At 38.2% G+C, this 15,192-nt stretch overlaps 1 protein-coding gene across 1 annotated transcript; it reads right to left on the bottom strand.

Moving 5' to 3' along the window:
* Positions 1 to 11,718: 11,718 nt before the first annotated feature.
* On the bottom strand, positions 11,719 to 13,881 carry LOC106627419 (juvenile hormone esterase). Its single transcript, XM_014247516.3, has 6 exons — positions 12,982 to 13,881; positions 12,706 to 12,919; positions 12,470 to 12,651; positions 12,272 to 12,410; positions 12,081 to 12,213; positions 11,719 to 12,017 (listed from the first exon to the last, which is right to left on the bottom strand). Exons 1-6 carry the CDS (start codon positions 13,864 to 13,866, stop codon positions 11,816 to 11,818), a joined length of 1,755 nt encoding a protein of 584 aa, XP_014102991.2. The 5' UTR covers positions 13,867 to 13,881; the 3' UTR covers positions 11,719 to 11,815.
* Between the last annotated feature and the right edge of the window lie 1,311 nt (positions 13,882 to 15,192).

Raw genomic sequence — 15,192 nt, 5'->3', positions numbered from 1 at the left:
CGTGCCGAGTTAATCCGTTGATCCGTTGCTGCGAAGGTGTCTCGATCCTTTGCATTGTTTCGACGTTTTTTTTACACTTATTCTGTCTTAAAGTAATTTTTGAAAGGCTTGCTACGCTTCATCTACTTTTTTAGCCGCTGTCTTCTTCAGATTGTTGCAGTCCGCGGCCTTTGTTAGCATAAGACAAGTGCGTGGGCCTTGATTATGTGGCAAATTTTGTACGCGCTCAACTACGCGAGCACTTAGTTAAAGTTATAGGCAGACAATCAGCCAGCAGCTGCAATCGCCGCGTACTTTCATGAACAACAACAACAACAAGAACAACAAAAACACATAGCAATTCTAAACAATTGTTGTAACAAGGCTCAGCGATTTTGCAGCAGAGAAATGACTGTGCTTTACTTGTTCTCCTTGTTGTTTACCTGCAATTCTTTAAATTTGCAATGTGCAACTTGCAACTTACAGCATTGCGCAAAAATTAACGAACCACAAAATGCGGCGACATCTGCGCCCGACAATCAACGTTGAATGCATCGCCCATTCGCTGTTGGCTGTAACGGAGGCAGAGGCAGAGGCAGAGGCAGCTTCTGGGGAGCCACCTTCAATGAATTCTACATTATTATTATTGTAACTATTCTTGTTGCTGCTGTTGGGTGTTTTTTTTTGGTGTTGGAGATGTTGCAGCTGCAAGCTGCAAATGCTTTCCGTCCGACAATGCAGCCACAACATGCTTTGTCTATAAATGTAGAATTCTTCAATGTTGTCGGTTGGCGTATTCTCTTGTTATTATTGCTGTTGCAGCAGTTATTTTGCCGGTACCGCAGCGTTTGGTAGCTTATGGCGTTGCACTGAAATTGTTGTCATTTCCGGAGGCGTAGAAGGTGGCCGCACCAAGCCAACATAGTCCTGTGTCTGTTCCAGGGTTTACCTGGCCTTTCGGTTGGTGAGAATACGCTGGAAGCGTCGTTTGCGGCATTGCGTTTGCTTCAAGACACTAAAGCTTTTACTGTGGCAGCTGTGTTGTTATTGCTTCTTTTTTTTTCGGTCTCACACTGCACAATTACTTGCCTGTTGTGAGAAATAATCACGCATTGCCATTTGCGGAGGCTGCAATAATGCGCCTTGGTACTGCTACTCGTCTATGGACGAATGTTCGGCGCGGGACGTTATCGGCGCCAGGCGATTATATTGTGTGGGCCGACATGGCAGTTTGCGCAGGTGTTCTACAGACGGGAAGGCGCCATAACGCCATAACCTACACTATCTTACTAGAAATTCTTTGGCGTATTCACATATACATATAAAAGTATATGTGTGTGTTCGCATGATTGCAATCAATAGCAGTTAACATCGTTTTCTAGGCTTGTTAAGCGCTTGCAAGCAGATGCCAAAATACTAATGTTCAGTAGTGTCAAGTACGTTTAGTGTTGTTTTAGAGAAATTTGACCGTTATATTTAATATAAAATTTTTTTAAATGCATAAAATTATACTAATAAGTTTTATTGGTGCTATAATTTTCAGAATAATGAATGGAAATTAAGGCGGCTTTGGACTTTTTAGGATTGATATGAGGAGATTTTTTGCTCAAAGCTCATATCGTTCCGCAATCACTGTATTCGCCTGATTTGGCTTCATGCGACTTCTATATATTCAACAAACTCAAAAAGCCAATGCGGAGATGCCGCGATTAAATATACGATAAATACCGAATAGAAGGAAAAAGTCTATTCCGACTGTTTCGAGTACCGGAAAAAGCGTTAGCAAAAATCGGACGAAGATGAAAATGATTTGAAAGAACAAATAAAGAATTAACATTTTATAAACAATTGCGCCTTACTTTTTGATTACAGCAGCTCTATATCTGTTTCTACTAGTTTTAGGCTTTACAAATAACCGCTAGATGAGAAAAACTAATATACTGGGTTCAAACTGTGACAAGAGTTTAAAAATTATTACATCTGAGTGTTTAGCACCTGTGAATTATATATGTAGCTGTATAAATTATATAAAATTGGAAATATTTCACTCTTTGCAATTGGCTTTGTAATGTGATCTCGAAAATTTTAAGTTTATAAATTAAATATCAAAACATTAATTTCCCACACTTAGACTAAACTATGCGAATTCCTTAAACATAATCAATTCATTTTTATTTATCATTTACTATGCAGGATGCTTGAGTTATTGAGTTTTGACATTGATGCACTTGTAAGTCGTTTAGTAAGTGAGCTTTATATTGTATAGTGATAATGCATCTCAAATCATTACAAAACTGTACATTATTACCATATCCACATGTAACGAGCGGATCGAATGTGGTTTTGAAAATATTTTTAAGATAAAGTTTAATTTAGCGACCAGTATCGTTTTACTGCACGCACCTACCTTTTCTGTACATATTGATATTTTACGCTTACGCATATCATGTCGCCTCACTACAAAAGTTCGCAAATTAACTGTAATCACGTTTCTGGCACTTTATGGCGCAGACCAGCACATAAACATAAATATTACAACAACTAAGCCTTTTGGAAACTTGATACCGGCAGATTTCAAACAAAAGCAGCGTCAGTTGAAAAACGTTAAGTGGTGATTATCGAATACGGCCGTCTAAGTAACGGTGAAACAATTAAAAGCGTTAATGCTGCAGCGGTTGCCAGCTTGACTGAAAATGCAATAAAAACATTAACTCACGCTGCCGGCGATCTATCCACTTAGGGTCAGAGGTTAAAACGTGAGAGCCGGCCAAAGCTGTTAATTTAAATATGTGGCATAAGTGGCAAGTCCAAAGGCTAAATGCTTTGGTACAAAGTGGATACCTGCTTTAATTGGAATTTTATAATTTGGCGGTAAAAAAAGATATACGCAAAGTTTGAGGATGATGCCGAAAATGACAAAAATATGCCGCTTAAATGTGTGCAACGCCGCGTTGTGCCAATAAATTTGCAAGCGAACACCTTTCGGTTGATTATGAGGCGTGTGTTGAGGATTTGCAAAGCAATAAAAAAATAAAAGAGGAACAATTTTAATGAGTTCCAAATTACAAAACAATAAAAACGCAGACAGACAGACTAATAAGAAAATTCAGTCAGAATAAATGAAAGCGAATGCGGCCACAGAAGATGCGCAATAGCACTTGCGCGTATGCTAATGGACCTTTTATATTTTTTTTTATAACAAAAATAAAATTTGTAGTAATTTTTTATGATTATTTTATCTGTGCAAATATTTTTTAACATCAACGAATTGCCGAAATAGCACCTGCAGGCAGGCAAACGCAGCAATAAATGGCAGGTCAATCGCTGGTATGTATGTATGGGTGTGTGTGTGTGTGTGTGTTGCCGCTGTGGACATGTATTTGCACTCGCATCATAAAAATCGGCAAAACCCTTTTTGGTGCATTTCCAATTTTAGCCTCCTTTTCTCAATCAATTTCGCATTTTTTTGGTTGCCAAAAAATCGTCGTGTCCCTGGCATAGCTGCTGCTGCCGGCAGCTGAACGCCCAAGGCAGCCACATATGTACATACATGTGTATGTATGTTATGCCGCTGTGTTACTTGTTTGCCATTCAAAGCGCCTTAATTAAGCGGAGGCTGTGTTGGCGTTGGCTGGGAAGAGGCTGCGCCGCCAATCCGGCAGAAAGATTGGCAATTTATGCCGACAGCCCACGCAGCTACTTCACCTTCATTTGCTTCGCGCTTTGCATACTTACTTAGCTGCGGCTTATGCTAGCTACGCTTCGGTTGAGTAATAATTTTATTTATTTGATTTTTGTTGTTTTTGTTTTTAATTTTTTGTGCGATCAATTTTAGCCACTTTAAAGGCCGTAAGCATCCTTCGTCGGCATTAACTGTCGAATAATGAAAATTAATAAAATTGTTATTTGTTTGCTTGCAGCCATGCAACCTGTGCATTGAGTATATATAATATATATACCCATATGTATATGTGAAAAAACAATGCGGCTCTGCGTTTCGACGCATTCAGCCGCTTTCGACATGCCAACTTAATTTGATCATGCACCGCGGGGGTTAAGTTTAAATTATGCACAAATACATATGTATTCTTTATATGCACATATATACACAATATTCTCTTATTCAAAGTTAGGCAAATTTTTGCTTTTGGTGCTCATTTTAAAACCAATAATGAATTAGCGCGATTGCTTATTGTGCTGAAGCGCAGTTTTGATCCCTTGGCAAAGGTGCAGATTTTACGACTTTCGGGGAATAATGCGCAGCTTGGTGTGTTCAGGCTTTATGTGCAATTTTTATTAAATTTTAACGCATTCGAATAAAAACGCATTGTTTTTTTTTTTGCTCTCAATTAGTAGAATTTAGTTAAGGCTTTAAAAGCATAAACGCTATATAGTTCTTTGAAACTCCTTTTCTATAGCCACTAATGGCTTTAGAAGATAGTCTAAATTAATTTAGTGTTGAAAAATGAAATGTTAAACCTTTTTAAGCATTGTATCTGGCTTAGTTAAAACTTGACCGTCGCTCTCGGTGTATGTGGAATATAATTAAGTGGCAATTTTTTATCACGCCACTGACGTTTTCTTATTTTCTAATGACAGAGAAGCGTTAAAAGTTGTCAGAAAGCTTGCTCCATTCAAATAATGCAGGGCCCTGTAAATGATTTTTGTTTTTATTTTTTTTTTATAAACAAAGGTGCACACTTTCTTTTTTTCCAAGAAATTGCTCATTACTCGAAACCGCCGTTATCAGACCACTATAAGATATAGCTGCCCTACAAAGTGATGGGTCAAAATCAAGTCATTGTATGTCCTTTTTTATTTAACAATATATCTTCATGAAATTTGGCATCGATTATTGCTCAAGGCAAGACTACAATCTGTGAATAAATTGTTCAGATTGGTACCCTATGGCATATAGCTGCCACACAAACTGATCGCGATATCAAGATAAAGATATTTTTATATGCTCTTATGCTATAAGAAATGCCCCTGTGATGGATGTTAGAGCATTGGTGCAACTGAACGTTTTTTAATATAAAGTTTTGTTATACCTGAAGTTATTTAATGATATCATTGTTTCTGTGTGTGAGTCATAACCGGTGTCGTAAATGCCCTGCGCCTAGCGAAGCAACCATATTCATGTGGTTTGCTGATTTCTCTACAGGTCATATGAGCACCAAAGGCGATGAACCATCAGTGGCCGTCCAAAATAAGCTGTTACGTATGAAAACAAAATAATCTCCAAAATTATTTTCCATGGTTATAAAATATGTCACAGTGAAAATTACGGCAAAATCGCATCAATTTAGCTTCGAATACACAAATATGGTTTGGATCAGGCTTCAATGACTCTGGCCTCCAGAGAATGGTAAAAAATTAGCGACAATGATGTATGATACCAAAATACCGTACCATCGTTTTTTATTATACTTATGTGTGTGGTTGAAATTCAACTACAAGATTAATGCTTGTATTTGCTGAGTAAATTGAATGTGTTATAAGCAACCTGGAGGTTCTGGGTTCAAATTCAAGCCAAATTAAAATGAAAATAAATAAAATCTTTCTTATAGCAATAAGCAATTTATAACCTCTAATCATAATTCTGGCAAGAAAAATTTTATATTCAAAAAGCATCGGTCGTCCATACGTTGTTTAATATTGAGACACACACCGTAAAAAGGAGAATGAGTTAAGCCAAGTAACTAGCTGAGGTGTAAGTAAAAAACTGTTGTTTTAATTATAACTAATATTTGAAATATAACAAAAGGCTTCAAGGCTTCAGTTCAAGCAAGACGAAATTATGTGATGTGTACAGAGAAGATGTGTTAACCGAACGCCAATTTCAAAATTAGTTTTTAAAATAATTTCGTTCCAACAATTTCGATCTTGTTGTAGGAGTTCTCACTGGGCCCTGTCCAATGGGAACTCATGCGGTGCGGCTTAGAATACTACCCGATGCTAGTTGTCAAAGCTGTATGGAGGAGGGTGAGGTGGAAACATACCGGCACTTTTTCCTCCACTGTCCGGCTTTTGCTAGGCTGAGACTGAAACATCACGGCAATCACACTTTCGGCGGACCAGAAGATTTGGCCGAAATAGATATTGGCCGTCTCAACAAGTTTGTCATAGGCACAAAGCGTTTCGTCGGCATGTAAGGGTCTATTGATCCAGTTCATAGGAGTTTTGGGTAGCACAATGGATCGGTTCGACCCTCTAACCTAACTTTACTTAACCTTATTTCGGTCTTGAGGGTAAACCACGTCCTGGAAGGACAGTTTATTGAAGCTAACTGGTCGCTAACTTCGAAAAACGGAGAAATTAATTTTCTATTGTACTCATGACTTAATCTCCCGGGAAAAATTGGTTTAGTACAATAAGCAGAAAAAAATACTTTTTGCTCTATAGTGCAATATATATATTCATATTTGTGCTATGCAATAATATTTCCAAAATAAGTGGGCACCCACATCACCGTAATCGACAAAACCGAAAATGCCACATTTACACGGCATTAACCACTTGTAAGTGACTAAACTTTGACTTGATGTATGCATTTGTATACAAATTGTTGCAGCAACATTCTCACATTGCAACCGCATGCCAGACTATACTAGTATCTGATGACTAGTTTAGTAACAATGCCACATGGTAAATGCTTGCAACAATTAAATGCGCTGTCAATGCTCAATAATTTGCCAATGAGCGAAAAAATTCAAAACCCTATTCAGTTGTCAAATATCGTAAGCACAAGCTCTGAAAAAGCAACAAACACAGCGTCAAAGCGTCAATGGCAAATGCCGACAATAAACAGTTGCAAACCGGCACACACACATGTCAGTTAAATATGTGTGTGATATATAGTTGTAGGCACAAAGGCACAATCAGAGCGCAATTATCGCGACAAGCAAAAACAACAAAGCGCAACTATGTGGCGTTGCCAACCGGCAGCCGGCTGCCAGTGCGCTAGTGGTGGTGGCAGCAAGTTCGTGAGCAGAGCAGGCAATTGTTGCTGACAGCTAAGTGCTGCGCGCACACTAATATGGCACCGTAAATGCAATTAAACAACCGAACAACAATAGCAACAAGCACAAGAGCTGCCACGATGGTCAATGCAACAATGGCAGCAGCGGCGGCGGTAACAACAGCGGCAGCAAGTCATTTGGTAAATGTGCAGAGCTCAAATATGCCGCCAACGTGGTACAACAAAGCGGTGTGAGTTAGCAAATGTTTTTGTTGTTGTTGTTGGTGCAACGAATATTGTTGTTGTTTTCATGTTGCTGTCGTCACATTGCCATAGCAAAGCTACCAAAAGTGGGCAACGACGGAAAATGTTGCGTCGCCGCCTAGCCGGCAATTGGGCAGCGGCAAAAAAAAACAAAAACAAACCATAAAATATACAATAATAAACAGAAAAAGGTTAAAATATCGACATCGAGGAAACAAGATAAGCGCTGCTTTGCAACAACCATTATGCATATGCATGTATGTATGTAAGTATGCAGTAGTGCTTACCTTGTATGTCAGTACACATGACTGCGGCATGCCACCAACGACAATCACTTCGGCATTGTCAATAGCGCATATTCGGAAGGAATTAATTAATTGTCAGTGACGTCATGGCAGCCATACTTAGTCGTGTGGCGTCGTTGTTGCTGACAATGTTGTGCCGACGCTTGTGAAGCTGGCAGATTGCGTGCAACATATTCGTATTATAGTGGTTAAGATGAAGAAGTCATTGCCTAAGCAGTTTGATGGACTAATGGACAAATTATCTATAAATTTTTTGTAATTATTTGAAAACAAAAATCTATGAAATATTTTGGATTATACATATAGTGAACAAAATAACGTGTACTTTTGAGCTTTTTAGTTTTTCACTTCTGCAAGTGAATATCCTTTATATTTGCAATGAGATATTTCTGTCATAGCTCATAGTTTGATTTGTTGATAGAATTTTTTTTTAACTAAAAGAGCGTTTTGAATAATATGACGATAGCTTTCAGGTAGCAGACAGGTGGCAGACTGGTGGCAGACAGGTGGCAGCAGGTGACCACAGCCATGCCTACCACACCTATAACGCTACCCTAACTTCAGTTTATACTATCTGATCGAAATTGATTTGGACTGGTCCATTTTAACTGCGCGCTTAAACTAAAATGACAATTACTTTTTTCTGGATAGGTATAACTTTTTTTTATGTTCGTGTGAAGTTTGATCTTCATAATTAATGTGTGTTTGGCAGTTATTTGTTACGAAGTTTGGCGATTTTTACGATGAAAAAAAATTAACAACTAGTTTGCTTGTAACATTGAAAATGTTGCAGAAGTTTTTTGGAGAGTCTACTTTGTCACGAACTTAAGTATTTAACTCCACATTTATTGGAGGTCTTGAAGTCACTTATCTTACTCGAAATAAAAAAAAACATCTTCAAAAATAGAAAAAATCGGAAATCGCCTAATCGAGATTTTTCATACATTTGCGTCCATTTGGTACAGGTGAAGTTTGAATTTCTAAAGTAATCTGGAATTATTTTAGCAACACAACATTCTTCAATGCGATAAATTTGCGATGAGTTTCCATTAGTCAACTAACATAAACTCGGCAGGTGGCGCTATTGTTGGAATATTTAGAAATCGTCAGTAAGATGTTGGAGCTACATATTTCTTTTCTTTATATTTCTTCGAATAAAACGAAAAACGGTATAAATCACTTTTGAAGATACTTTATTAGATTATTAAAATTCAGCTCAGTGATTTAATTTTTTAATGTTTAATTTGAACAAGCAAGCTTTAGAGTTTGTGCTCGAGCTGAAACTTCGAATAATGGTTATATTTTACGAAACGGATTACATTCAGTTTTTATAGCGGTGCAATAAATATCGCGATACCTTCATTTACAATTTCAACACCTTATTGAGCTCAAAAACGAGTTGATCGCAAATCCACTAATTAATTGAACGTTTTAATGTCACACTACGTTAGCTAATTACTTGTCAGCTTCGTTTTGCTGTATATTCCATAACCTGACTGCCATTTTGCTGCGGGCAATGCACCGTTATCATAACTAATGACTTGGCATTTAATCATACAGTGTCGACCACAGTTGTATTGTCAATAACGGAGTATTAGAGATGCAGGAAGGCGCGGCTTAGGTAGTATTTAAATTATTTGAACTGATTTTGGCGCCTTGCCACAAAGGTACCGCAAGGTTAATTCGAATCTTAACAAATGTGGGTGTGTTGAATTGCGTGTCACGTTGGCATGTGCCACCAAGAAGTGTGAACACCATAAAGAATATTATATACTTATATAGTTACATGTGTCTATATATACATATATATGTACCTATGTAAGTACTTATGTAAATGTAGAATATTTGCTTGGAGTAATTTGCATTTTTATTCACCGCTTGGCGTCTACAATTAATTTATGCTTGTCACTTTGAAAAATTAGTGGATATTACCGTTATTCGTGGCTTCACACATTTTAATTGGCTCATAGTTTATTGTCGCCGTGCGTTGACGGTTTTAATGTTATTGTTGAGTTTGGCATAGCTTGAACTCGTAGATAAACGAGCGTTATTCAACACCTTGCTAAATTTATGGTGCATTGTTGTAAAATATTGTCTCGCTATTTGCATACCAATAATGTACTGGTATGTTACACATTTGTTTATACCAGTATACATGTAGATCGGGTGCTTAATAAGGCATTTAAAAACATGTACACGTTCCTATTATATGGATAGTTATTTGATATCATTGACACTTAGTTGGCTATAAAAAGAGTTTAATTAAATGCAATTTAACGGTGGTTACTGTTGCAAATCAATTATACGAGAAACTGCAACTTATTTACATTTTATAAGAAGTTATTATAATTACCTGCTTTCGATTCGCCAAGCTTTAGAGAGTAGCGAATCGTACAAACCAAAGCAGCTATTCAAATGAAATGGCAATATTTACGATGCAATATTGCACTAATATTCTCTCTTTTACATATACGCGTATGCGTATCTTTTCTTTCTTTGGGGAAAAAATTATTTTTTTCCGCACTATGTAACTTCTTATTAACTCTTTCTTTTTCTGCTATATAAATAATAGTATTTTAATTCAATTCTCAAATTATTACCATCGATAAATAAATAATTTTAGTTTAATAATTTTAAATTTAAATTTATATTGTAATTTTTGACATTTATTTCACATTGGAGCCATTTGCAATAGTATTCTTCTTCTTCTTTTGCACTAAAATCATAGGTCAGTCTGGGCCAAGAGCACATAACTTCACCAGTTGCCTTTATCTTTTGCGAGGTTACGCCAGTTGTACATCTCATATGCAGAAAGGACTCTAAGTCCTTGGTCCTTTTATTGGACTCGTGGGCGACCTTGCTTGCATTGTTCACCCATTGTTCTCGAATCGAAGGAGCTTTTCGCTTTGGCATCATCTACCATGCGTATGACATGATCTAACATGACATCAGTGCATTGGTTGACACTGTACCCATAGCGCCATAGAGCTCATACATTCGTGGTTCCATCTTCTTCGGTACTCTCTGCTTACGCGGATGGCGTTAAAGACCTTGCGGTGAACAGTTCTTCCGCTACATGTGCTTTCTCGTCTCGGCTCGTCATCGTTCATATTTCTGTGCCGTATAATAGGGCGGCAAGGATATGAGTCTTACAGGGCGAAATTTTTGTTCGTCGAGAGAGGGATCTGCATCTCAATTGCCTACCGACACCATGCTAGTACCTATTGTTAAAATTTATTCTGCACTTGATATCCTGGCTTAGATTGTTGGTGGTATTAATGTTGGTTTCGAGACAGATACTTTCAATTTTTAAAATTTACTCTTTTGTTGAAACCTACGATGTCAATATCATCTGCGTACTCCAGTTAGATTATTCTTTTAGAGAAAACGATGCCTCTGCGATATAGATTAGCGACGGGTATCACTTTTCCAGCATTTTATCACCCCGTCTAAAACCTTTTATGTTATCGAACGGCTCGGAAAGGTCTTATCCAATTTCGGCGCAGCTGATGGTGATGTTCAACGCCATTCTGCATTCTGGGTTTCGCAGAAATACCAAATGTAGACATTCGCGATAGCATAACTTATCTAAAACAAATCTTGGAAGCATTGAAAAAAGAGATTACATCTGCTTAAAGAGGTATCCGCATACTCTCTTTTATCAAATCCAATACGTTAACTAGAGAGCAGAGAAAAATTCATAGCGTTGCCATGAGAGGACGCCACTAGAATTAAATAGTAATATTAAAACCAATCTTTAAAATGAATTTGAAGTCTGGGAACTCATTCCTTTACTAGAATTTTCTATATCTCATAACCCTTCAAATGTTTATTTGAAATATCTTTAACTAAACTCAGTTTTCAAGCTACTCCTAAATTTTAAAAAATAATTGAGTAATCAAATCTCAAGATCGAGTTTGCGGTCTCTGCCTAGTTAAAGAATTTTGTTGATTCTGTAACCATATAGTTTCTGTTCAACTAATCCTCTTTTATTTTGGCTTGAACTTCTACCGCAACTTCTTTGCTGTGAAATAGTAGATCCATATCTTATTGATGACGCTAAATAGTGTTAAAAACCTGGTCGTTGCTCCAAGACTGCTTCAAATAGTAAATATTCCGTTTTCAATTTTAAAAATTTGTTTGCATTTGAACCTTCAGAAACTCAAATGTCTTTAAAAGAGATGCTTTTTTCATACTTGTTCACTGCATACGTATAAATCATTGGGTTAAACATTTCTTTGCTTCGAAATTACATTTATTGTATTCCCAGTGTAATTTAAATCCCATTTAAGCAATAACAAACAATCTACTCATAATCCAATAGATCATGCTTGCTCTGACGCTTCCAATTCAATGGAAATAAACGCTTCCACACTTCATAGCGATGCGTATTGAGACCCTCGCGCAGTACAATTTCCTCACCAATATCCAAATAGTGCTGACGCTTGAAACTGAAAGCGCGCCATCGTATATCGCGCAACTTTTCGTCACTTTGCTTGTTGGGATCGCTAACAAAACATATGGATAATATTATCTTTGAACAAATTTTGAACAAATTCATATTGACACACCCTTTATAAGCGAATGCTGTGAACATTCTCGTTAGCTTATCAACAATTTGGTATTCTCGATCGTCCTCAGTGAACATGCGGCTAACAGATGGTTCCACAAATAAATACATCAGATCATCATGATGTACAACACCTACAAAGAAGAAGAACTCATTATGTAATACATTACAATTTACATCTTTTTTACATACCAAAGGGTTTATTAGTTGGGTAATAAATATGGCTGCGTTGTCCCTGAAAGCTGAAACGATAGTAGTAGACTTTGGTCGAACGCGCCGCCAAATGTACAAAGCGATGGACGCCGAAACCCGTTAGAGCATCGGAGAAGAGCTGTAATATGATTTTTGTTCAAGATACCAAATACTTCACATAAACTCAATTAAACATACCTCGACCATTGGTTGTAATGTACCGGCATACTCCAAGGACTCTCTGCCAAAATAAGCGTTCTTTAACTCCATACTAATATTCTGCGAACGAGGACTATTAGCGCTATATAGAAAACAAATCGGTGCAATTTGTTCAAAGTTGTGTGCTAACGTCTTCAGCAGACGTGAACTCTCAAGAATTGCTAAAAAAAAGTAAGGAAATAAATTGAATGATAATTGCTTGAAAGCCTACACACATATTGCCTGTCCAGCGAACTCATCTTTTGTCATGCCGGTTATGATGGGTATTTTCATGAAGTTGCCATTTTGGTAGGATCTTACTGGATCTTCTATCAGAAATCGTTCCTGACCATAATCGGGTTCTATAACGGGTTTCCATAATATCAACGGATTGTTGCGTCCGAACTCGAACATATGCGGTAAAGTGTTGGCATATTCCAGATAATGTTTCTAGAAATGTATTTTTTTTAATTTCAAGTGTTCTCGAAATTAAAACCGTTACTTTCACTCACCGAATTCAAACAACTCATCATATCCGATAAATTCTCGGTGGTACAATGCAACAAAGCCGCTTGACGTACAGCCAAGTTCAATTGTTCGACCGGTAAGGGCCACTGTCCCGTGGCCGAACCACTCATAATGATTGCTTTGTGAAAAAGATTTTTCGACATCGGCGAAACCATATGCAGTGTAATACTTATAGCGCCAGCGCCATAGCCCAATAGAGTCACAGAGTTGGGATCGCCACCGAAGCGTGATATATGTAATTTTACCCAACGCAGTAGCATCACCTGATCCTTCAGACCCATGTTGCCCAACGCCTCTTCAGTGCCGGTGCTCATGAAACCAAGCGAACCCAGTCGATAGTTGAATGTAACTAATAAAATATTACGATCCATAAAATATTGTGGTCCGGCAAAGTTTTTACTCTGTCCAGAGAGCGCATAAAAACCGCCCGGATGTATAAATACAATAACCGGCTTCTTCACATTCGGTTCCTTCTCTGTGGGCAAATCACGTGTGTAGATGTTGACACGTAAACAATCCTCTGAAACATCGTCGCTGTAAAGACCGGGCTGCGGACAACGCGGTCCATCGAAGGTCGCATCGAAGATGTCAAACCACTGATCTACAGGCTCCGGCGGTTTGAAGCGCAAAGCACCCACGGGCGGCTTGGCGTAGGGTATGCCACGAAATGCATAAAAATTCCGACCGACTTGCGAGGGCAACAATGTACCACGTATTTTACCCAATGCTGTGGTCAAAACCATGTCCGATAGCTCTCGATCGAGTCCCTCTGCTGTGTTGTTATCTTCACCATTGGTACCACTTGCAAGCACCAGCACTGCGATCAAGCAGAACGCCGTCACTTTGCGCAGGCAATGTAAAATCCACATTGCAACGCTTTGGAAAGTTCCACAAAACTGTGTCCCATCCATGGCAACGTGCCCCTTTTATAGGTGCAGCCGCTGGTGGGCATTTGATTTCGTTGCACATTCAAAATTGATTATCATTGCCAATTGCGTGGGTGAAATTTTACAAATGATCTGCACCATCCAGAGAATGTCCGTTGACCACACGCATGCGCTCAGCGATTGGGAGTGTTCTAATGGCACAGCGCATTCTCTGTGGCGAATGTGGCAATGCCAGTTCTTAGTAATGCTTTTGCATGCCGGAAGAGGAGTCACGTACGACTGTTGTTGAATTAATGAAATCGCCATGTCAACCGAGCACATTTGCAATTGGGACTTGGGTGTCTTGGGTGTAAGGCGGTTAGCAACAAGTATAACTGTGTATAGTATAAGTTGGTACGCGATTGAGAAATTGTTGGTTTGTTCTTTGAATGTTACAAAAAGTTGGAAATTGGAACAGTATTTAATTTATCCTGGTAACTGGAGACTTCTGTTTTGGAAGTCTTTTTCTTGCATTTTCACATAGGTTGCAATATCTACGCGTTCTATAGGAAGCTTATTCAAGTCAATTAGGGGTTCAAATGACTGAAGTTATTACTAATGAGTTGGCGGCTGAAATTTTGGGTTTGGAACCGTTGTATCGATTTATACACCTCTTGGGTCAATTAGTTTATGGGGGTCGTCTACCTTCGCGCACAAAAAGCTTGGTTTGGGGCTCGATTATCGTAACTAAGTCGCCAAAGATTTAAATTTCTATTTATCGGAACTTAACTTACTCCGCTGTTACTTTTTGAGTTTGCTTAATAGTCAGAAGTTTTTTGAAGCCAAATCAGGCGAATACGGTGGTTGCGGAACGATATTAGTCGAGTTTTTGACTAAAAGTCGCGAAGAACCAAGAGTTTCAGATGAATAACTTGAGGAAAAGTGGATATCCGCAGGACATATGTATGGTATGCGGGGGACCATACATATGTCCTGCGGATATCCACTTTTCCTCAAGTTATTCATCTGAAACTCTTGGTTCTTCGCGACTTTTAGTCAAAAACTCGACTAATATCGTTCCGCAACCACCGTATTCGCCTGATTTGGCTTCAAAAAACTTCTGACTATTAAGCAAACTCAAAAAGTAACAGCGGAGATGTCGTTTTGACGCGATTGAGCAGATAAAAATCGAACAGAAGAAGATCTTGAAAGCTATACCGGAAAAATACTATTCCAACGGTTTCGCGAACTGGAAAAAGCGTTGGCAGAAGTACGTTTTATCGAACAATGATGAAATTTTTTTGGAAGAATTAATGAAGAATTTACATT

Source organism: Bactrocera oleae, chromosome 6 (genome assembly GCF_042242935.1).
Source record: "Bactrocera oleae isolate idBacOlea1 chromosome 6, idBacOlea1, whole genome shotgun sequence".
NCBI classification, from domain to species: Eukaryota; Metazoa; Arthropoda; class Insecta; order Diptera; family Tephritidae; genus Bactrocera; species Bactrocera oleae.
This window is presented reverse-complemented; position numbering and strand designations above follow the sequence as displayed.